Here is a 20,494-nt window from a genome sequence, read left to right as displayed (position 1 = left end):
AAAAAATCCACTACATTGCACGGAAAACTGACAGAAAATTACCAAGAGGGGAAATCCCGAATATAGTTACCAGTACCATTGCCATAATCCTCGTCCCCAGTAAATGCTCGGGGATGAGGTTCGAAACAATCCACGTGACCGAGAGTTAATCCGGGGCTGGAACGGACCATTAGTAACAAGAAGTTGCCTCCACACCTGACTTCATCAGAGAGAGGGGTTCTGGGACGGACAACAAACCGCACCCCCGCTAGTCAAGCAAGAGTCTCGCCTCTGCCCCAATATATAGTCGAAGAGCAACCCCGTTATCATTGTTACTACTACAAGACTCGGCCTTGTACGGAATGACAGCAGAAATACCCACAATGAGCATTTCAGGCCACGAGCCACGGACTTTTGGACGTAATTCTCACATCTCAGCAGTACGCGACCCCTTCCTGAAACAAAACCATGAAACAGAATTAACCATAGAAGAAAAAGTGCCTAGAATGTAGGACGCGCAAAGCTAAGGTACATTGACGCTTATCTTTGTCAATAGCGACATGTCATTCTAATTTGCCTAGTGCTCGAAAACGCAACCCTGCGCTCCGTGCGTCCGTAACAATCGGGAATGCGTGTATACATCAAAAGTCTGCCGAACTCCTCTCACGCGCCAGTAAGATACTTCATACATGTGGCTATGCTTACAGAATGCTCAAATGGACTAAATCATACCTCAAAGACATCTCACGGCTGTTGAAAATCGACTACACCTCCTGGAATCTGCGCTCGGGAGATTGTTTCCACATGGAGAAATGCAAAACATTACCCATGATTTGCTCCTTGGGGACATCCCTGGGAACCCGGTACTTTCAAACAGAAATGACGATGACGGATATGCTGATGACAATCTGCAACTCGAATCTCTAATTTCTGACGAGTTTCTGAATACGAAACAATCCATTGCCTCAGAACTTGAAAGCACTTCGCTAATGGACGTAGACGACCAGAGTCAGTCAATAGCACAACTACATAGTCCAGCGGCAACCCCTGATGATGAATTGAAATTCATCGAAAATTATTTCGCATCTTACCATACTCTCTACCCTATGCTTCACGAGGACACTTTTCGGTCTGTGCAGAGGGGTCAGATACCCCCGCCTTATTGGCCTGTACTGTTCAACATGGTTCTTGCTTTTGGGGCATGGCTTGATCGCGATGCTTCCCAAGATTCGGACAATGTGTATTTCGCGAAGGCTGAAGAGCATTTTGAAAATGTTTCGATGGGAAGTCAGGGAAATATCACTTTAGTACAGGGGTTAGTTCTACTAAGCGACTTTGCGCAAAAGCAAGGCAGTCCTGAAAAAAGTGGGCGTTATATCGGTTCCGCAGTCCAGATTTCGATTGCCCTCAGGTTGCAAGTGGAGCCCCAGGATCCCATAATCAATGAGTTGGATAAAGAAATTCGCCGGCGGGTGTGGTGGAGCGTGTACTGCGCAGAGAGTTGTTCCGCAAAGATCTACGGACGGCCACTTCTACTGCCAGAGGATGCGCTTATAACTGTGAAGCCGGTCTCGAACATACATGAAAGTGTAAGCCTTCTCTTCATTACATCCTTCGTCTCCAACTCCCATGAAGCCGCTAAATCATAGCCTGGAGACCCTCACATCTTCGAGTAATCGTTTCCGCCACAATGTGATGAGTCAACTATATACACGGGATTGAGGCAGCAATCCAGTTACCACCGAATGGCCAATAGGATCTATCGTCATCTCCTGTCCTGTTCCAATTTGACAGCACAGCAAGTTCAAGAAGTGGACCAAATGATAAACGAATGGCACAAAACATCCTCTTTTTGCTTGCAAGTCACCAATCCCTCGTCCACTCCGGATTGGTATTTTATTGCACGTCGACGACAGGTTCTCTGTGATCAGAGTCTCCGCCTCCTCATCCATAGGCCATTGCTCTTACGGTGGCTAAAGCGGAACGCGATTGACGGACAGACTCCAACTTCTGACCATCCCGCCGAAGCTCAGTGTCGAGCCCAGGGTCTTATGATTGCTCGCACCACAGTCGAAATGATCTCAGATCTCTTCGTTACCGGTAGAGCTTCTAAGTTAACCCTTCATTTCACTTCGTAAGACCCCATCCACCTGTTTGACCGCTATATAGACATCTAATGCTTAGTTCTAGGTATGCACTCTTCCATGCACTTATGGTACCTCTTATCCATATCAAGGCGGATCCAGCCGCACCGAGCTCAATATCTTGCATGGAAGACATTAATAAGGCGAACAATGCACTGAAAAGCCTTCCAAAAGAGCTTGATTCTCTTTCCCAGAGCTTTGTGATTGCTTTAAGACAACTTCATTCAGTGTCATCCCGGGCAGTCCCACAGCGTAAAGAGGATCTTGAGTCATCAGAGGGTAAAAAGGCAATAACACCTCATGATGTTGGATCCTCGGTGAATAATATTTTTGGTAATCAGGAATTGGACCTGCTGAAGAATCAAGATCTCAGCTCGTCGCAAGATCTTGATTTCTCTGAATGGGTTCATTCATAGTACTGAATATGGACATGGGAGCTTTTCCTTTGGTAACGAGAATGTGGTGTCTCAAATGTGGCCAAAGGTTATCAGCGTGTTAAGATTTATAGTTGGTAATCCGGCACGAAGATCACTCTATCACTCTATCCTCTCGCAGAGTCAAGAAAACCAGACTCACATTCACTCCAGTGGAAGATAAGGAACCCTAATCCCGCCTTAGGAGCCACTATGGTTGATATAGGGCTTATTAATAGGCGGGGATACATGGTTGTGTGTTGAAATAGATTCCTCAACAGCCCGCTTCTACCGCCCACTACTAAAAGTACAAGAAGTAAATTGACGGCTGGTCAATATATGTATGTGATCTATTATTATTTACAAGCATTTTTCAGAAAGGCGACCGAAGGAAGTACGATGGAAAGGGACTTAGAACAAAAGCAGGCGGGAGGGCACATGTTCTCCTTCAATTCGGTGGTGTTACGGGGCGACAGAATGCATTGCGCCGCGGCAAACCGTGGAATGAACCGACAAGTTGAATACAGCCATCTTGGAAGATTAATGGGCCTTTGGAGAAAACCTCTCCTCTGCCGGTTTTCTGGTAAACTTCGTCTACCAGACGGCGCGTAGATTGGTCGAGATTGGGCTGGTCTTGCCACTTCCATTCAAGCTCCCCGCCGTATTCTTTCGGTAAATCCGAAGCTGCGATATGGGAGAGGAGGAACGATTTAGACTCGACCGGGGAGAGAACGAAGATCTTGGATCTTGTTTCGGGGTCAAACCACTGGCTTATCGCTTCCCACACCGACTTGAAGAAGGCAGGCGCCCCTACGACCTTAATATCAAGTCAGTTGAGGCTTCCAAATGCGGAGGGTTTCAGGCGGATCATTATGGGAATGGTCTACTCACAAAAACCTTTCCGAGAGTCTCAGGGTAATGAGCTGTAGCAATTCGGCTAGCCTCCTGGAGATACTTACGGATACTCCAAAACTGAAATACGCTCACGTTGCTGATGTCGACAATATGTGTGGACGATGAGATAGGGTGTTTGAAATCCGGCTGAGGCAGCTCTGAAACGAGCGGGAAAACGAATTGCAAGAGATTCTCATACAACGCGTGAAGGTGTAGTACATGGATGGGTACCTCAGAATCGTCATGAGAAGTTGAATCTGATGCTTTCGACAGAAACTTCAAGTAGCCCTCTAGGTTTTTCTTGGTAAGTTTCCTAACCTGGAAAACGTAAATGGGCCTCCCTTCATGGTCTCGCCGCCCAATCCATTGAGGATACTTTGATCATCAGCAAGCCATTGGCGAATTTCAATTTGAATAATATGTGTTGGACCACCTACCATCTTCCGGGTTTCATCATAAACATCAACATCTAGGTCCTTATAGAAGTTCCGAATGTTGTTTTCTCTACGCCATGTTTGAAAGTGCTGGAATTGATCGAATGATGCATTAACGTTATAGCGCTGAGCGCGCAGAAAACGCCTAGAGGGATCATTAGCTATAATTAGTGGGACCAAGTAACAAAAGGGATACCGAAATTGGGTTAAGAAAACTTACAGAATCGTTGTGTCGTCACTATTCTCCTCTCTGGTGAAGGTATTGAGCCCATTCTTCCGACACAAGTCCTTAAACTGAGACATTGAATTGCTGAGCTCCGAGCCCCGGACAGAAGCCTGGCTGATCGACATCTCCTTGGATATAGCAATCAATGGGTAGCCGGGAAAAGAGGTAGATCTGGTCTTCCCAGGCCTATCTGTTTTGTCTTTTTGAGTGATTTCGGTGGTGGTCAAAGTGAACGGCACAGCAATGAAACAGTAACAATGACCAAGGAATCCTTTTTGAATTCTTCTTTGACAACGATTTGGAAGACGATTCCGTTGGGACCATTTTATACTTGCCCGGGCGTTGTTCCGGACCAGGTCTGAGCTGGATCATGGTCGCCATTCGGGAAGATTCTTGCCTCGAGAAGACAAATCAGCAACAACTGCAGCCTGAGTGGCACATTACCAGGTAAATGAATTGGTGTATTTCTCATCGAACCAGAAATGGCCGTGGCGGTTTTTGGAACCTCGATAGATTGACCTACGGGTTACTGTAATCCGCGAGCTTAAATCGCAGATGGAGTCAAAGATAATGGAGCACATGATGAAAATCTAACGGGATACTTATGCGTCGCCACCGCGGCCTTTCTGGTCCTAGATTTGTAATTGGCAATCTTCTGAGTCCAGAAGCTGTTTCATACTTCGAAATCCCTGGAATGCTGAACGGCACTCGGAGGTGGGTCCGGGACGGAGCACTCTCAACCAGCATGATGATTGGACCATATCTCGATCTTGAGTCATCAGACGAATAGGAAGTTGCACTGCGAATGACTAATGATGACGACCATCAAGGCACTAGTACCTTAGATGTAAGCAGTACCTTAGTCACATGTCCAAGTACTCCAGACTTTCAACCTGCGGGGTAACATCGAATGGAACAAACGGAATAAACGCCCCCGACCTTTCGAAATGTCAGCACGAGGGCACAGAAGGAACTTATTTCACGTCTAAAGTCGTGTTCTGGAGGGCAAAGTCCATCACACACAGCCTGGAAATATCTGTAATGAGCCACATGCTCCAATCCGGTAAATCAACAACCTTCAAGCGGAAACGAACTGCTCATGCCTGTGAAGAATGTCGGTCACGCAAATCCCGTTGTGATGGGAGCCAGCCTGTCTGCAGCAAGTGCAGTGAGATGGGATTTCCTTGTCGTGATAGCCAACCAAAGAAAGCATCCAGGCCCTTCATACCATCCGTGCAACCCCCCTCGGATAGTCCTACTTTGTGGCTCGCGGGACGCCTCGACAACATGGAACACTTATTGGAAAGGCTACTCTCAAGGAATGATCTGAGAAGTCCGCCATGCCTCCCCCACTCACCCCCGGACTCTCTCCCTGCGCTCGATACACAGGCGAGTGACCATGTCGACGGGATGGGCTGTATGCCTTTTGCAGACGACGAGGACGCTGGCCATTTTGGTAGGAAGCCGGCCATGTAGGAACCACCCGTTGTAATGTGCAATCTTTACTGACCAGAAACCGTGCGTCATCAGGCCCAACATCGAATGCTACTTTTCTTCACCATATAGTCACGGCTCTCAAAGACCTACAATGGATCAATTCTTTACGACCAACGTTTGGAAATCTTGCACCAGCGTTACGGTCCGCATGGCCCCCCCCCGAGCATGGCCCCGAGCAGTACAAGAAACAAGCGATCAGCTTTCACGTCTCATATGACCACCAGCTCATCGAAATTACCTTCAAATGACCAAATAGTGGCACTTCTTCAGCGATACTTTCAACATACCGGTGACATGTTTCCGTATTTACACAAACCAACAATTTTGGCCTATCTCGGCACTGATCAGCATGCTTGATTGGAGTATTTGCGGTCGGTGCAACGTTGCTTGATCAGCACCTGCTTGGCGTTTGCGAGTGTTCATGGCACAGCAGACCATAATAGACAAGATGGCATGCACAACGCGCGGGTATACTTTGAGGTTGCCAGGAAGACATTGCCTGAGATTACCTCCCAGAAGTGCGATGTTGAGACGAGTATGTGCTTGCACTGAGAATGATGATCATAAAAATAGCAGTCTGCTAATGAAAGTGTTATAGTCCAAGCCTTGCTCCTCTTTCTACAATACTCGCAAGGAACACAGCGATCGTCTGAAACGTGGGAACTCATAGGAGCGATTGTGCAGAGAGCTTTCAAGACAGGCTTATACCGACCAGCACCTTTGGACGGGCCAAGTACGTCGGAAATGGGGATTAGAACTCGAACGTGGTGGATGGTTTTTATGATGGACAAGTTGGTATCTTGTAAACATGTTGTTCTGGCCTGTAACCAACTACCCGTCTTTTAGGATGTGCAGCATGACATTTGGACGCCCACCCCTTGTTCCAAATAGCTATATGGGAAATGCATTGCCGTCAAATATAACGTCCGGCTTGAGCGAAACTTCATATGGACTATCTGACAGGACCCCCGCTGCTTCAGCTGGCTCGGATTTATTCTTACAAACCTGGCAAGTGTTCTAGTTCCCGACTCTATACGGGAGAATCCCAAGGGCATCTCTAACAAATTGACCCAGTAAACTCAATCGGATTCTTGGCGATGTAATCGAGACGATTTACGGATGTAATATCGAAGATACGCTGCCACGCACTCTGCTCGATCTACAACAACATGTGGTTCGGATAGAAGGACAATTAAGTGAATGGAAGAACCAACTGCCCGACTATTGCCGCTTGTTGGACCTCCCAGAGACAGAAAACATTAAGTTCACGGGAAGTGGTATTCGTGGAAGACGTACCACTGTTATCTTAAGTCTTAGATATCTCCATCTCCGATCTTTCCTGCATAGAGCTTCCATTTACCGACTTCTCACCACTGGGCCTTGACGCCATGACTGCCCTCAATTGCACACTTTGCATAGCTCTGCAAACTTGTGTATCGAGTCTGCCGCATCATCAATAAAATTGATCTCCCAGGCAGTACAATATCGTGATCTCCTCCCTATATGGTGGTTCTCTGCGTACTACAGTGAGTTAAGTTCGCATAATACAGCCGCAATCCTCTAACCACATTTCCAGTACTCACTGCGTCTCTGACCATATTTGCTGCGATCGCTCTTCTCTTGAAAGAGCCGACCCACCTCCAACAGTATACAACCAATGATCTACTTTGTTTGCTTCAAGCTGCACTTGACTCGCTGGACGTTCTTGAGCAAGATAGTCTTGTTGTAGATCGATGTCAACAAACCCTGCGACGGATAATCCATATTTGTTGGACCGTGACTGGCCAATGCCTGCCAGAGAATGCTTCAACGGGCTCCTTAAGCTCGCAAAATGCGCCGCACATAGATCAAAGTGATGAAATACCGAACTCAGACGATGCGATACTCAACGAAGCATCAATTCCATGTTTGTCTATTCAACTTAGTGCTTTTAAGAGAAGCAAAGGAGAAGCTACAGTTTCTTCTTGGACGATTATATTGACTAAAATCAAAATCTGACTGTCTACAAATCGCTCCTCTAGCCATCTCTTAACCTGATCCATGCTGCAAAGCTTTCAGTGAATGAGTCACGCACTCGGTGGGAAAGGCGGGCACACCGACACCCACCCCGGTCGCAGTAATACCAGGTACTTGTCCGACTCTTAGATCCATAGCCATGCCGATGATGCTCGAACACTGAGACCACAGCGTAAAGTGGGTGTTTTGACTTTGCTTCCGCGACGCTTCTCTCCTTTTGAACTGCGTCTATGTCCCCCGTGTACCGCATGTTAAATCGTGTCTTCCGGATCCTGTAGCCCTGCGCCACCTGCCCAAACTTAGTCGAGGCGCCAAACGGAAATGGCCCAGCTTTCAGGCCAAACTCATCGTCGATGCAGGAGGTGCTTCGAAACGATTATAAACTATATTGTTAGAGTCTGGAGCCGCAGATCCGTAGGTTATATCTATTCCGAAGGGTATGTCCGTGCTGTTCCCTGTACATTCTCCAACTGACTTAGAAAGGCACTGCCGTGGCTTCAAGTGGGATCGTTTTCCTAGAAGAAGGCTCGCGTTTCTCTTTGCAGCCACTGAACACGGTCTCAATTCATTAGTATGTCTTTATCTACTCGATCTTAATCGATACACTGCAACATGACTAATGCATTGCAGAGTTTAACAAGATACGAGACAAGTATTATACGTCATCTGAAACTTGTACTGAAGTTAGGGTTTGGATGGACGCGAAGAAGCAATATAAGGCCTTTGCGGATAGTGCTTCAGAAGACTGGATGCAAGATGGCACACAGGCAGAGTTTCCACACCGGCAAACTTCTCTGCAGCTTCGAGTCTCTATGGATGCAATGTCAACTATTCCGAGCCCTCTATCAATACAATGCGAGAATGTAGGCGAGCAGGTTGTTGAGGCGTGTATCTACTACGTGCGGTTTTTACCTCTCAGAACCGCAATTCTCCTCGACGAAATACTGGCCCGTATTGGTGAAAAGAGTTCGTATATCTCGCCCAAAGCTCCGATGATGGTCGTTTCCGGACAAGCAAAAGCAGGGAAAATGGCGAAGGATGTGAAAATAATCGTACTGTGCCTGGACCTCAAAATGTTCATATACTTCGGCTATGCGCTTATAAGATCAAGCTGAAGCTCAGAGAATGGGTGTTTATCGAGACATCAACTTCGATCTACGCTCAACTATCAAGCAGTATATAGGGTTCCTCATTTGATCCTTTAAACCATATCATAATGGCATTGAATCTCAATCCTCTATATCAATATAGCGCAGCCTGACCTTCAACCACGACCCCCCTCACTCCTCCGGTCTTCCGCACGAATGCCACACCATATGCAGCGGCGAATACCCCATCTCCGGCAGCCAATGGTCCCGGACGGTGCGCGCGCAATGCCGCATGTGCTCCATATCCAGCGTGGTGTTATCCCAGACGCGCCGCTGCCGGAACCCGCGAATGGACATCTCGAGGAAATACGCGCAGTGCGCCATGTGGAACTCCTGGTTCGAGAAAACGACCGGGTGAATGCCGCGGCGGACCTCCATCAGAGTTGTTGATTGCTGCAGCGCGCGGTCGAGCCAAAAGGGATACTCGACCTCGGCGAGGTAGCTCTCCATCAGCTCCTCGTCGAAGCAGTCCGCTGGTACCCAGGCGACCAGGATCACGTCGTAGCGACAGCCCTTGGAGATGGCTTCCTCGGGGGAACTGCCGCAGTCGGTCCAGTGTGCGGATGGCCTTGGTAAGTGCCCAGCATGGGGTAAGATCGACGAGGAAAGCTGTGGAGGGGAGAGGACTGGGCCCGGGGCCCGGAGCTGGTGGACAAGGTGGTCTTGTTGGAGAATGACAATGTAGGCGATGAGAAAGGCGATCAAAGTTGATAGGAGGATTAGGTGCAGGGCCCTAGACAGTTGCTGTCCACGAGAAAATCCCCGGCAGAACTTTCTTTCTAACTTGTAGTAACGACTCGTTCTTGAGTGGCCATTGAGTAGGCTTTCAGTCGCAGCATCCGACATGCGCTCGTTTGCCTCTTCGTTCTGTGGGCGTACCATGACTGCGATCTGACTGTACTGACGATATATGCTTGTAGACAGAGTTCAAGCAGAGAGTATGGGAGTAGGCCTGGACGACAGATGCAGCATACAAGACAGAATCACACCGTGCTTCAGGGGACGTCCAACGTTCTCGCGTGTTGGAGGGCCAAGAACTTTTCCCCCGCAGGCTGCCGAGTATGATTTACCTTGGGCACGGCAGTTCTGCAAAATCAATCACCGATCATATCTCTATCTGTGCTATTAATCGCAATCCTGATTTCAGGTTTACCTTGTGCAAGCCTGAAGTCGGTCCGACCTTGCATCCATCCATGCATGAGAGCCTGGTACACTACCCATGTGGTAATCTGAGAACGCGGCGTACTGTATGAAATGTACCTGTACTGACTTACTGCATGTCACATACAGCTGGTAATGTAACCGTCACTCTTACGCGTCTTATCAGGTACGGAAGATACCACATTGACGCCCCACAGTTGTGAGGCGATCACTTCGATCGAAGTCAGAGTGACATTAATATAGGCTCTCTGACAAACATCGGCTTATGGACTCGGCCGAGTTGATGGTATGTCTCAGTCTATGGTCACCTAATACGAGCTGACATAACTGCTGCGAGGGCTAATTGCGAGGGCTCATAGAAAGCTTCGTTTGGCGGTACACTTTCTGTTCGAAGAGAGGTTTGCTCTATCTTGCCCGCAAGTGATTGTTTGTGCATGATTTAACAGTGAAAATTTTCTTCCAATTGCTTTCGCATTATTATTCTGTTGCGATCTAACGACTCTCCGTCCATTCGAGAATCCGCTCAAACTTGCGACAGGTATGCGTGGCCTCAATATCAGCTAACAGTTGCCCCGCATGTTCATTCCACACCTTAGGCACCGGGGTTAGATCCCCTGCGCACTGAATCTCTTGTCGCAAAGTCTCGATGCAATGGTCTAGTTCGACCGACTGCTTAGCTTCAACTTTTTCCCTGCACTCAAAGCTCGACGCGGGTAACTTACCCACGTGCAACCAGTATTCGGGGATATGCGGACGAATCTCATGAATGGATGGATAGTAATCATCGTAGATAGCTTGCCGTAGGTAGTTCTGGAGGGTGTCAGTCATTGGCAGCTGGTGGGGAACAAGGGAGTTTGCATGGCCTACCAAGCAGTGAAGACTATGCTGAACGGCCGTGCTTTTTCAGGGCAATCAATCGTCAGCAAATAAGGTGCTCTGCTACCCGGGAAAATTTAGAACTCTGCTCACGCAGCCAAGTAGATGCCACCGTGCTCCGATATATCTCCCTCCACACTCTCTGATTCCTCTTGCGTGAGAGGAATGAATTGTCCTGCACAGTGGCGGAGAAGTCAGTATTTTCAACTTCATCACCTATATTTTCGTGTCAAAGGCCCGACTCACCAGCCAAACGATCCCAGGCCGCATCCAACTCGCGTGTGGGCTTCCCAACGTATCGCACCTTATCGGCGGGGTTGAAATGCATGTAGAACGTACCGTTCTCATCGGCTTTGATCCCGCCCCAGAATCGGACTCGTTCCAGCTCGATCTGCGGTATGGCAGCCTCTACGGATTGAGTCAGCGACCAACCCAACCAGATATGTTGTGTTTAAAGTGCACTTGATGGGCAGGAACTCACGCATCTCGGTCGCGTATCCAACCTCGTAGCTCTGACCACCGGTTGCCGGATATGCGAGCAGAAGGAGGACGAGGAGGCATGCGCCCAGTGTGAAAGTCGAAATCATCCATGGCAGCGCTTCAGGTCTTGTCTCTTCGAAACGTCTCTTCTCGTGGGGCTCAGAAGGAAGGAAGAGTTCCTCCTCGCCGTCCTCATCGCTCGTAGGAATGATCATTCGGCTGGGCTGCGTACGTCGCCAACCCAGTAAATGTTGGAGTCCCATCATCTTGGTAGATGATCCTGCACAATTCAACCGTTGTAAGCTTCTGGGCAGTGGGAGATGTTCAGTTCTGCACGAGCGTGCAATGCAGAAAGGCATGAATGAAAGTTGTGAGAGACACCCAGTCTCACAGGCTGTGGGGAGGGGGTCTTCTCGTTTCCGCTTCACTTGGACTCGGGACCGAGCCGATGTGTCGTTCTCGCACAGCAAAACTTCAAGACGTAAATCGAGCCCTTGGGCAGTTACTCCTTCGGGTAATGCCATGCCATGACAACGAAGCAGGGTTGCATTGCAGCGGAGTTAGTATCTGTTTTGCAGGTTGTTGTCCCGTGTTTAAAGTATTACCACGATGTGGTAAGACGGTAATAATACCACCCCCGGCAACAATTCTTCTGACAGAGAAATACCGGATGCTTAATGCAGGGTATTATGCAGGCTCGGACATGCATGGTGTCAGACACAGTAAAACAAGGCTTTTGACGAAGCTTGTTATCTTTAGCAAGCACAACGTGCGGGGTCGATTTGCGTGCAGGAAGTGAGGGTAGTCGATAGCCTCCCCTTGTTGCCCCCGGCGAGCAGGGAGGGAAAATACTCACCACGCACAGTGACAGCCTGTACCTGTGTGCATTGTATCTATTCGAGCTTTCTTCTCTGGCAAAGTCCATGCCCAAGGAAAGCCAACCACCGCATAATTAAACATGTCACTCAAAAAGATGTCCATTGCCCGCCCTTTCACCAAGACTGATTATCACCGGGCGCCATCCACCGAGGATGCTGCAGACGTCCTGGACACATCCGAGGGGCGTTCCCCCCAACGCAAAAGGCTGCGGGGAGCAGCCTTTACACTTCTCAACATAGTGTTTCTCGCGATGAATCTCGGCTTCTTTGCATTGATCTACAAGCACAGAAATGGCAAAACACCGGAGATTGACTTCGTCATCCGTACGTCTCCCGGGCGTGACGGGTCGGGGTGCGAGACTAATTGAGCATCATATAGCGCAATTGCAACGGGTCCTGAATCATGAAGTCGAAATGACCGATGTTGGGATCGGACAGACTTCTCCGTACTCCCAGGATACCCCGGAGGCCGATCGACTGTGGCGTGAGATCAGTCAAGATGGGCCATGTACGTTTATTCTTGGGCGAGAGCCGCTCTGAACAAACCCCGTTAACACCAGTTCTCCAGACGGATGGATCAAGGTCGACAAGGCAGACCTTGATCGCATCAACCAAACGTCCGTGCGCTTGGAGGACGGATCAGGGTATCTTGCTGGGCTGGAAGTGTATCATGAGCTGCACTGCTTGGTGAGAATGTCTGCGTCGGCCACGTCAAGCAACCGCTAACCATATCAATCTAGAATTGGTTTCGCCGCAAGATTCTGGGCCGGGAGATCAAACTCCAGGAGGATCCGACGCCCGAGTACCATCTGGGCCACTGCCTCGATATTCTGCGACACAGTATCCAATGCCACGCGGATCTGAGTCTGATGCCCGTTCGCTGGGTCGAGGGCTATCCCTTCCCGTGGCCGGTCTTTCAAACCACCCGCACCTGCCGGAACTGGGACGACATTTTCGCCTGGACGAAGGAGCACTCCATCGGCGCTGCCGGGCGTGTGGTGCATCCCCATCTCGGGCCCGTCGACGGGAAGGACTTTGACCCGGAGACGTTGCCTCGTCCGGGCCATATTGTCTACATTGATGAGGAATAACTGACAGGGGAAGGTTGCAAAAAGTAGTGCTGGTGTTGGATGTCGGACTGAATGCTAGGGTACACCCTTCGCCACGATCTTTTCACTAGTCACATGGTTTTTTCTCCACGCAATCAATATCCCCATTCCCAAGAACTTCTAGTCCCTCGTAAACACGGCTCCCGTAGCAGAATGTTTCCGACTCCAATCCAGCAGCGTCTCATAATTTCTACACTGATGCAACACACTAAAGTCCGCCTCGTAGCTCTCGGTATCATTCCCCCATGCGTACGTCACGATACTCGCATCGGCATCACTGTCGCTGGATTAGATAGAGCGGATCACGACCGGTGAAGGACAACACATACCACATAAGCTTCTGCCTCAGGATCTCCGTACAGTGGTCTCAGTCCGTCGTCAGCCCAACGCAACCGGTACAAATTGCCGGGAAAACACTCACCCAGACGGGCGTGATACTTCTCCGGGTTGTGGAGCAGGAACTTTCTTTCTGGTTCATAATAGTCCACATGCGACGCGCGAAAGAGATTATACTAGCTGGAATTAGGGCGATGCCAGCATCTGGGCCATTTGAGCGCGGTAACCGACCAAGCAATGTAACTGATGGGTCGACTCGAAAGTCGCGAAAAAGCCCTGGCTCGTTGACGAGGCACCGTACACCCCCGCCCGGCGGTCCTGGGACTGGGAGAGCGCATACTCCCGCTCGGAGACCAGCATGTTGTCGGCCCACAGACTGTTCCACATTTCGTCGACGGCGGGAGAAGGTGGTCCTCTGAAGGGGCTGGGGGCGTCGGGATGACCCACGAAACGAGCGAACTCATACTCGTCCTCTCCGTACACGGGCATCTCGAGCGTCGCTCGTCGACTACTGACTCGGGCCGTGGGGAGCTGACAGGGAAGTCGATTCGACGCCATCCAAGTGCCGCACAGAATGGAGAATAGAAAAAATGCCAAATGGAATGCCCATTGTACTGGCGACACGTGAGGTGGGTTGAGCCATGAAGGAGTTTTGAGGTGCATGGCGAGGCGGGATGAAAGGCTTTGCGGGTTAGGGTCAGTGATTGGAACCCGCAGATTGACAGATATATTTCACTTTGCACAGGATACCGCCACTATTTATGGCCAACTGCAGTAAGACTGGGCATGACTGTGACTACAGCCCACTCAAAACTCCTATGTCAATGTCGGTATCACCTTTACCTCTCATAATACAACTTGCTCCTTATGCTGTTGTTCCAAACTTTTCAATTGGCTATCTCGTCGGCTAAGCGATGGCTCTTCCAGTCACCTGATGTCCATGATGCTCAATTTACCGAATCTAAATATTCATACTGAAATCACTGTCAAACCACAGCTCGAACTATCTACTGTAGTACCTATGCTGAGAAAATATCAGGAATGACCGTCATGCGTAGACGCGGGATCCACCGTTCTGAAAACCTCATGCTGCTTGGCCCAGTCCACCAACCTATCCCACTTCCGGCACTTGTGCAGCGTATTGAAGTTCGGATCTTCCCCAAGCTTTCGATTGGGATTGAGCTGGATCAGGTATGGGGTCACGTCCGCCGTGCACATGAGATTGATGCGCAGGGTCTCGATGCAGTGATCCACATGGTGCCGCACCAGCTGAGGGGTCCCGTCAAAGGAGGGAAGAGCGCTATAATCCCACTGGTCGCGGTATGTGTATTGACGGATCAGATTCTACGTAGTGTAGGAACACCAACTCGTTAGCCGCTGTTCATGACCAGATCGCTGGAGTGACCACATACCAAGCAGTGAATTTGATGGAACCCCTCCAGCAGGCCAGCCACACCGCCGCCCCGCGCGTGCGATATCTCGCGCCAGCCCGTGGTGGACTTGTTGAGTTTGGGTAGCATCTCGTGCGGAACGCTGAAGGCGCCGTCTGGAGATTCGTGAGGACATGTGTCAAAATACCTGGACATAGAGAAATTGTGGAGACCTACAATCCCAGAGCTCATCCCACGCCTTCTCCAGCTCGACGGAAGGAGGACCGCGATAGACGGACTGGTGGAAGAAGTCATTCTCAAACGTCTTCCATTCATACTCGACGGCCTCCATGGCAGGTGCTGGTCCGTGTTCAGCGTTAGTCACTCGCATCCGTTTAAGCAAAGGAACATATTCTTACAAACAGCATTCATGTGCTGCGCGCATGTCCGATCGCTGACACGGTACTTGGCCGCTACAAACAGATTCACAAGAGACGTCAAAAAAACAACGACGGGCAAAACCAGACAGATCCAGCCGCGATAGCGAATTTTCGCCCGGCAGCCGGATGTGGGAATAGAGGTCTCATCGCCCAGGACCGAGTCCTCGGAGGGGACTTGAGAATAGCGTTGGGATTGTTTCGACATGATCTCGAGGAGAAAGGGGAATGGAGGATGAGGTGGCCGTTGAGCATGAGAAGCAAGCGGGGAGAACGAAAGACCCTGTGTTCATCTTGACATTAACTTAGGGCTAACTGAAGTATCGTGAGGTATATCCACTCACAAATGAGGCATAGGCTCCTCGGACGGCTCGGAGTTAGGCTGCGTCGATCAAAATTCTGCGCCGACGGAATCCGATGCATGGCCCGGACCCTGAAACCACTAAGGAGAGCTCCAATCAGGGTCTGCTGATAAGGTGTTTCTTTACAAAGCTAGCAGATCACGTCAGAACGAAGAAACACAATACCTGTGTGTATCAGTCACGTCTCGTCTCGTTGTAATACTGCAGACCGCATGGCTGATCCAGACCGACTACGTGACTGTCACAGATGCAGGTAATAGCTTGCTCACTACTGCTGAACACCAACCGAGGCTTGCATGTAGACACGGATTCGGACGTTGCAATGGCAAGGAAAACTTGCAAAAGGTATATGAGATTGAGCCAACGTGGGATACCCCAAAGCATTGCAGCGTGCTAAGCAGAAGACAGCCATGCATCACCTCACATTCTGGCTCTCCTTGACTCTCAACATTGCTAATGATGTTATGGCACAGCGGTATCAACTGGTACTTTCATGACTAGCACTTCCGGGGCTCTCGACGGCATGGTTGCTAACTATACTAGAATCAATCGCACTGGAGACAGTGTGTGGAGGCCTTCGGACCCGCCAGCTTTTCGCCAGGCACTTTGGCATCCGGGGCGTATTCGCAGTCTGCCATAACTCTCAACTTTGCCAACCTGGTGACAGCGGAGAGAGATCCCATCGTCAGCGTTGCTATTTTCCGCAAGATTGACGGACAGTTGGGCGGGAGAGTCATCAACGGAAAGGTGAGTGGCGCGAGCCATGAATCAGTATTGAGCAGTAACTAACTGCTGATAGATGCACTATGTCTGTGACGGCATAGCAATCGAAGCTGGCGCATGCCGCCCCGAAAGCTACGGCGCCTTCATCGGCCGGTTAGAAGACGCAAAGCACCCGATCTTGACGCAGGCTGTACACATCTCACAGTACCCTAGCACCATCTATTTTCCTCTCGCGGGGTCTGGCTCATACTGCGTCGAAGCAATTGGCTTCACGGCGTCCACTTTTAGCGCTGTCATGCGCTTGCATTCCGCGTATGGCCATCTTCCCGCTATACAAGTGGGAAAATGGCATTTCATGGCCTTCTGCTTTCTGACCAGCTTGTGCCTAAGCCTTGCGGTCGCAATCAACCATGTCAAGGGTCGACCGTCGATGGAAGTGCACAGATCTAGACTGTTCGTCTTGGTAATCTGCTTGGTTTGCCTCGACGCCGCGATCGCCTGGGCGAACCTCACTTACATCAACCGCCACGGTTACCCGTATGCCTGTGAAACGATTCGGACCCTGAATATCATACTACGAGCGTGCCGGAATGCAGCCGTTGTGTTCTTTGCTCTTCAGGCCTTGAGACCCCGACCCAGTCAAGACAGGTCGTCTCCGTGGGTGGCTTACGTCCTCGGCGCAGCTGCATTCGCCTTTACCATAGGCCGCGAGAGAGAGATGCTACGCGATCGGGACGAGTCTCGTGACGCGCTGCAACTTTTGTGGACTCTCGGAAGCGGGGTCGTCATTGTGATCTCCCATATCGAGTGCTTCCGGAGGACGATGAGTCTGCGCCGGCAGCCATTCAGAGAGGGGAAGGGTACCGGATCTCGTGCAGCGCACTGCACATCGTTGGCGATGGCGATTTTCACATTTTGCTTCCTGGTACTCGATGCCGTGCTTCTACGTTCGTGGAGCAGAGCCGACGAGTACGGACACGACTTACTAACCCGACTTTGGTGGGCGCGATGGTTTCTGGTCGACGAGTGGCAAACCATCTCTTGCTTGGGCTTGGTAGTTGTTCCTGCTTTCGGCGCTTAGCTGCTCTGGATTTGGAATATCAAGAGCATGAAGTACAGCCGGGCCTTGATTGAGATGTTGACTGTGTAGTCTAGCTGATCAATTGACATCATGGTGGACAGCGGCGCGACAGCTGGGAAGCCACAACATTGAACCCTCAAGCCAGTAAAGGGGGAACCTCCCAGTCTCCTGCTATCTCTTTCCACTGATGCATAAACTGTAGAAGCTTTTGTTCCCCCCCAGCGCGGCTTATCAACATCAATCCTTGAGGCTGACCCAGCCCACCTGGCCCTTCCAAGCGCCCGAGAGGAACCATACCGGTAGGATATCCCGCAAGAGCAGCAACCGCGCAGATAGCGCAGTCTCCCGGTCCGATGATGATATCGACTCCGTGCTTTTCAACCGTTGCGTCGATACCCTCTGGTCCCGCGAGTCGTTGAGCGTAAGTCTTTGCTGCGGCTGCTTTCTCATCATCCATGGACGATTTTAGCGTCTCCAGCAAGTCAGTTTGATCAGTATGTGCTATGATACATTAGCTCCAGTATCAGTCAAGGTACCAGGTCTGTTAGTTTTCTTACGTGGCGGCATCGCAATTGAGGCATGATCCTTGTTCCATTCAATCAGTTCCGGAACCGATTGCACTTTTGGCTCCTCTAGCATGGAGCAGAATGTCTCGAACAGCTTCGGAAACTCATAGACTGTCCCGCATTAGTTCTGTACTCAGAGATTCCACAGCAGGTGTTCGTACATGCGACGGAGTAGTTCACACTCTGGCCCTCGTAGTGCAGACTCTCCATCGTGGGCAACTCCACCGGGTAGACAACGCGGCCTCCTCGCTGCGCAATCTGCGATCTCGCCCACTCATAGCTACTCAACTGTGGAGCTTCAGCAGACAGCATATCAAGTCAAACAGGGACATAACCTACAATTTGCCGCTCTACATCCTGGTCTGGTGACTTCTGAAACGCGAAAGCATCCCACACGAGAGGATCAACGAAGCCGACCGACACGTCCGTCCATCCCGCCGGCGGCTTGTACTCCACTCCATTCAGAGCTTGTGACACCAGCGCGAGGTCCCCGGGACACCGCGCCATAGCCCCTATCTTGTCAAAGTCCCTACTCAGGGAAAAGACCCCCTCAAGGGGAACCGAGCCCTGCGTGACGGTGATGGAGTACAGCCCCGCGCGATTGGCGGGCATGCAGACAGAGCCCGAGGTCTCTGTGCCCAGAGCCAGCGGCGCAAAGCCCGCCGCGATGCCCACGGCTGACCCCGACGAGGACCCTCCGGGCCCCGAGCGACCGATAAAGAGATCGTCCGGGCGGAACCCCCCCGCAATATAGGGGGACTGGGTCTGGCCGTTCACGGCCGACCAGCCCGCGGTGATACAGGTCGCCTTGAGGCCGCAGAACTCCGTCATACTCGCTTTGGCGAGGATGATCATTCCCTGGTCGAGCAGAGACTCGATAATCGCTGCGTTGGCGCATCCGTAGGTATCCTGAAAGGCCACGGCCCCGGCAGTGGTGGGGAGTCCCAACGCGCGCGACGTGATGATAGCATCCTTGACGATGATTGGGACCCCGTGGAGGGGGCCGCGGATGCGACCCTGGGCTCGCTCGCGGTCGCGGGCGGCGGCCTGGGCCAGGGCCGTCGCGGGGTTGACGGAAATCAACGCGTGCAGCTGCAGGCCGGCGCGGTTGTGCTGGTCGATCTGTGCCAGGTAGGCCTGGACGATGTCGTGACTCGTCGTGTGGCCCTCCTGCAGGAAACGGCTCAGCTGCGTTGCAGTTGCAGTTAGTACGTTCCACTCGGTCATCTTGCTCGAGCAATTGATTCGTGATTAGCGGGAGGGTAAGTCCAGAAGACTGAAGTGCGGTGTTGGAAGTACGTCACTGGTTTCACAGAGAGGGTGAGTAGAGGTTGGTGCAGCTGTTTTCGTATCTGACATGCTTGTTTATGTGTTTGACCCCGCATCGGAAGGATCTTGTTGTGATTAGTTTAGTGCTTATTATTGTTGCAGGTGGTGTCATCGAAAGATAAGGTTAGGAGAGTAAGCTGTAACTCATGATTGAAGTGTACTGTATTGTACTCATGGGCTGAAACGTATCGTATTACAGGTAGTACAGTCCATGTTTTTGATACGGTCACAAACCTCCACCGCAACCCTAGCTTCTCAGCGGCACGACGAGCCTGAAACAGCATTCGGCTTGCGAGAATCGTCATGAAAATCCCTCATCAGAACGAAGTGAACTTCTCCCGGGGACTTTCGGAGAGCTATCTACTCTGTAACGAGAACCGACATAGTGCGGCCGTCGGGGCTAATTCGCCGCCTGGATTGCTCGTGAGTGCCGCGACACTGTCCGCGGCCGTCGATGATCACGCCAAACATCACGGAAGAGAGCAAAGTATGAGGGGACGAAATCAGGTACTTTACTCATACCCGGACTGCACCGGATCCAGGTTCGATATGGAAGGCACAAACTCCTGCAGTAGGAACAACTAGCTTCCTTCGACTGAATTTCTGAGCCTCGGGCCCGTCACCCATTTGCCTGCGAGCTCTGATACCTACCAGGGTGTGATGTCTCTATGATTCTCGTATTCCCTTGAAGCCTGGACATATAAAGCCTTGCGTTTGCCACACCTTGGTGGAAAGTGTCATCCATCCTGAAAAGGCCGTGAAGCGGATTCATCTTAGACTTGACTTCATCCTCCAAGAACTTTAACCACATTGCCCCTCATCAACCTTCAATATGCTTGCTAGAACTCTTGTTCTCCTCTTGATTGCCTCTTTGGGTGCTGTGGGTGCCCCGGTCAAGCGCGACGAAGAGGGCACTGTCGTCGTCGACCCGGCGCGTGAGATCATCTGGACCAAGAACTACGGAGAGTATGAGAAACGTGAAGAAGACGGGGCTGTTGTCGACCCCGCGCGCGAAATCATCTGGACCAAGAACTA

The 20,494-nt window shown here is 50.8% G+C and overlaps 11 protein-coding genes across 11 annotated transcripts; 5 read left to right on the top strand and 6 right to left on the bottom strand.

The window, feature by feature from the left end:
* The first annotated feature begins 585 nt into the window (after positions 1-585).
* BO66DRAFT_183684 (fungal specific transcription factor domain-containing protein) lies at positions 586-1,928 on the top strand. Its single transcript, XM_025642392.1, has 3 exons — positions 586-626; positions 719-1,568; positions 1,636-1,928. Exons 2-3 carry the CDS (start codon positions 792-794, stop codon positions 1,699-1,701), a joined length of 843 nt encoding a protein of 280 aa, XP_025500136.1. The 5' UTR covers positions 586-626; positions 719-791; the 3' UTR covers positions 1,702-1,928.
* BO66DRAFT_183685 (uncharacterized protein) lies at positions 1,929-2,644 on the top strand. The gene has a single exon (XM_025642393.1). It carries the CDS (start codon positions 2,156-2,158, stop codon positions 2,537-2,539), a length of 384 nt encoding a protein of 127 aa, XP_025500135.1. The 5' UTR covers positions 1,929-2,155; the 3' UTR covers positions 2,540-2,644.
* Positions 2,645-2,984: 340 nt separating this feature from the next.
* On the bottom strand, positions 2,985-4,167 carry BO66DRAFT_442115 (CRAL-TRIO domain-containing protein; the record flags this gene model as incomplete). Its single annotated transcript, XM_025651392.1, has 4 exons — positions 2,985-3,353; positions 3,428-3,805; positions 3,868-4,009; positions 4,085-4,167. 4 exons carry the CDS (start codon positions 4,165-4,167, stop codon positions 2,985-2,987), a joined length of 972 nt encoding a protein of 323 aa, XP_025500134.1.
* Positions 4,168-5,026: 859 nt separating this feature from the next.
* Positions 5,027-5,938, top strand: BO66DRAFT_183660 (Zn(II)2Cys6 transcription factor domain-containing protein). Its single transcript, XM_025642391.1, has 2 exons — positions 5,027-5,546; positions 5,621-5,938. Exons 1-2 carry the CDS (start codon positions 5,132-5,134, stop codon positions 5,833-5,835), a joined length of 630 nt encoding a protein of 209 aa, XP_025500133.1. The 5' UTR covers positions 5,027-5,131; the 3' UTR covers positions 5,836-5,938.
* Positions 5,939-8,883: 2,945 nt separating this feature from the next.
* BO66DRAFT_442114 (uncharacterized protein) lies at positions 8,884-9,633 on the bottom strand (the record flags this gene model as incomplete). The annotated part of the gene is made up of 1 exon (XM_025651391.1): positions 8,884-9,633. One exon carries the CDS (start codon positions 9,631-9,633, stop codon positions 8,884-8,886), a length of 750 nt encoding a protein of 249 aa, XP_025500132.1.
* A 771-nt stretch (positions 9,634-10,404) lies between these two features.
* Positions 10,405-11,534, bottom strand: BO66DRAFT_442113 (oxidase ustYa family protein; the record flags this gene model as incomplete). Its single annotated transcript, XM_025651390.1, has 6 exons — positions 10,405-10,568; positions 10,635-10,722; positions 10,780-10,810; positions 10,882-10,963; positions 11,035-11,196; positions 11,270-11,534. The coding sequence occupies 6 exons, from the start codon at positions 11,532-11,534 to the stop codon at positions 10,405-10,407; spliced, it is 792 nt and encodes a 263-aa protein (XP_025500131.1).
* Positions 11,535-12,560: 1,026 nt separating this feature from the next.
* BO66DRAFT_404742 (oxidase ustYa family protein) lies at positions 12,561-13,237 on the top strand (the record flags this gene model as incomplete). Its single annotated transcript, XM_025648951.1, has 3 exons — positions 12,561-12,654; positions 12,715-12,833; positions 12,887-13,237. 3 exons carry the CDS (start codon positions 12,561-12,563, stop codon positions 13,235-13,237), a joined length of 564 nt encoding a protein of 187 aa, XP_025500130.1.
* Positions 13,238-13,375: 138 nt separating this feature from the next.
* Positions 13,376-14,080, bottom strand: BO66DRAFT_442111 (oxidase ustYa family protein; the record flags this gene model as incomplete). Its single annotated transcript, XM_025651389.1, has 4 exons — positions 13,376-13,532; positions 13,585-13,621; positions 13,677-13,767; positions 13,823-14,080. 4 exons carry the CDS (start codon positions 14,078-14,080, stop codon positions 13,376-13,378), a joined length of 543 nt encoding a protein of 180 aa, XP_025500129.1.
* Positions 14,081-14,626: 546 nt separating this feature from the next.
* BO66DRAFT_331789 (oxidase ustYa family protein) lies at positions 14,627-15,313 on the bottom strand (the record flags this gene model as incomplete). Its single annotated transcript, XM_025644108.1, has 3 exons — positions 14,627-14,935; positions 15,004-15,137; positions 15,199-15,313. The coding sequence occupies 3 exons, from the start codon at positions 15,311-15,313 to the stop codon at positions 14,627-14,629; spliced, it is 558 nt and encodes a 185-aa protein (XP_025500128.1).
* An 857-nt stretch (positions 15,314-16,170) lies between these two features.
* Positions 16,171-17,564, top strand: BO66DRAFT_442109 (uncharacterized protein; the record flags this gene model as incomplete). The annotated part of the gene is made up of 3 exons (XM_025651388.1): positions 16,171-16,245; positions 16,304-16,507; positions 16,560-17,564. The coding sequence occupies 3 exons, from the start codon at positions 16,171-16,173 to the stop codon at positions 17,562-17,564; spliced, it is 1,284 nt and encodes a 427-aa protein (XP_025500127.1).
* A 136-nt stretch (positions 17,565-17,700) lies between these two features.
* Positions 17,701-19,397, bottom strand: BO66DRAFT_381489 (amidase; the record flags this gene model as incomplete). Its single annotated transcript, XM_025645959.1, has 4 exons — positions 18,470-19,397; positions 18,292-18,418; positions 18,122-18,241; positions 17,701-18,065 (listed from the first exon to the last, which is right to left on the bottom strand). The coding sequence occupies exons 1-4, from the start codon at positions 19,355-19,357 to the stop codon at positions 17,701-17,703; spliced, it is 1,500 nt and encodes a 499-aa protein (XP_025500126.1). The 5' UTR covers positions 19,358-19,397.
* Between the last annotated feature and the right edge of the window lie 1,097 nt (positions 19,398-20,494).

This window comes from Aspergillus aculeatinus (assembly GCF_003184765.1).
Source record: "Aspergillus aculeatinus CBS 121060 unplaced genomic scaffold BO66scaffold_51, whole genome shotgun sequence".
Taxonomy (NCBI): domain Eukaryota; kingdom Fungi; phylum Ascomycota; class Eurotiomycetes; order Eurotiales; family Aspergillaceae; genus Aspergillus; species Aspergillus aculeatinus.
Note: the sequence above shows the minus strand (reverse complement) of the source record. Positions and strands in the feature narration are given on the sequence as shown.

Excerpts from the sequence above, each read along its gene's own strand:
- BO66DRAFT_183660 (XM_025642391.1), top strand. The coding sequence starts at position 5,132 with ATGAGCCACATGCTCCAATCCGGTAAATCAACAACCTTCAAGCGGAAA. Across the intron at positions 5,547-5,620 it reads CGAGGACGCTGGCCATTTTG|GCCCAACATCGAATGCTACT; the intron begins GTAGGAAGCCGG and ends GTGCGTCATCAG.
- BO66DRAFT_183685 (XM_025642393.1), top strand. The coding sequence starts at position 2,156 with ATGCTTAGTTCTAGGTATGCACTCTTCCATGCACTTATGGTACCTCTT.
- BO66DRAFT_183684 (XM_025642392.1), top strand. The coding sequence starts at position 792 with ATGCAAAACATTACCCATGATTTGCTCCTTGGGGACATCCCTGGGAAC. Across the intron at positions 1,569-1,635 it reads TCTCGAACATACATGAAAGT|ACCCTCACATCTTCGAGTAA; the intron begins GTAAGCCTTCTC and ends CATAGCCTGGAG.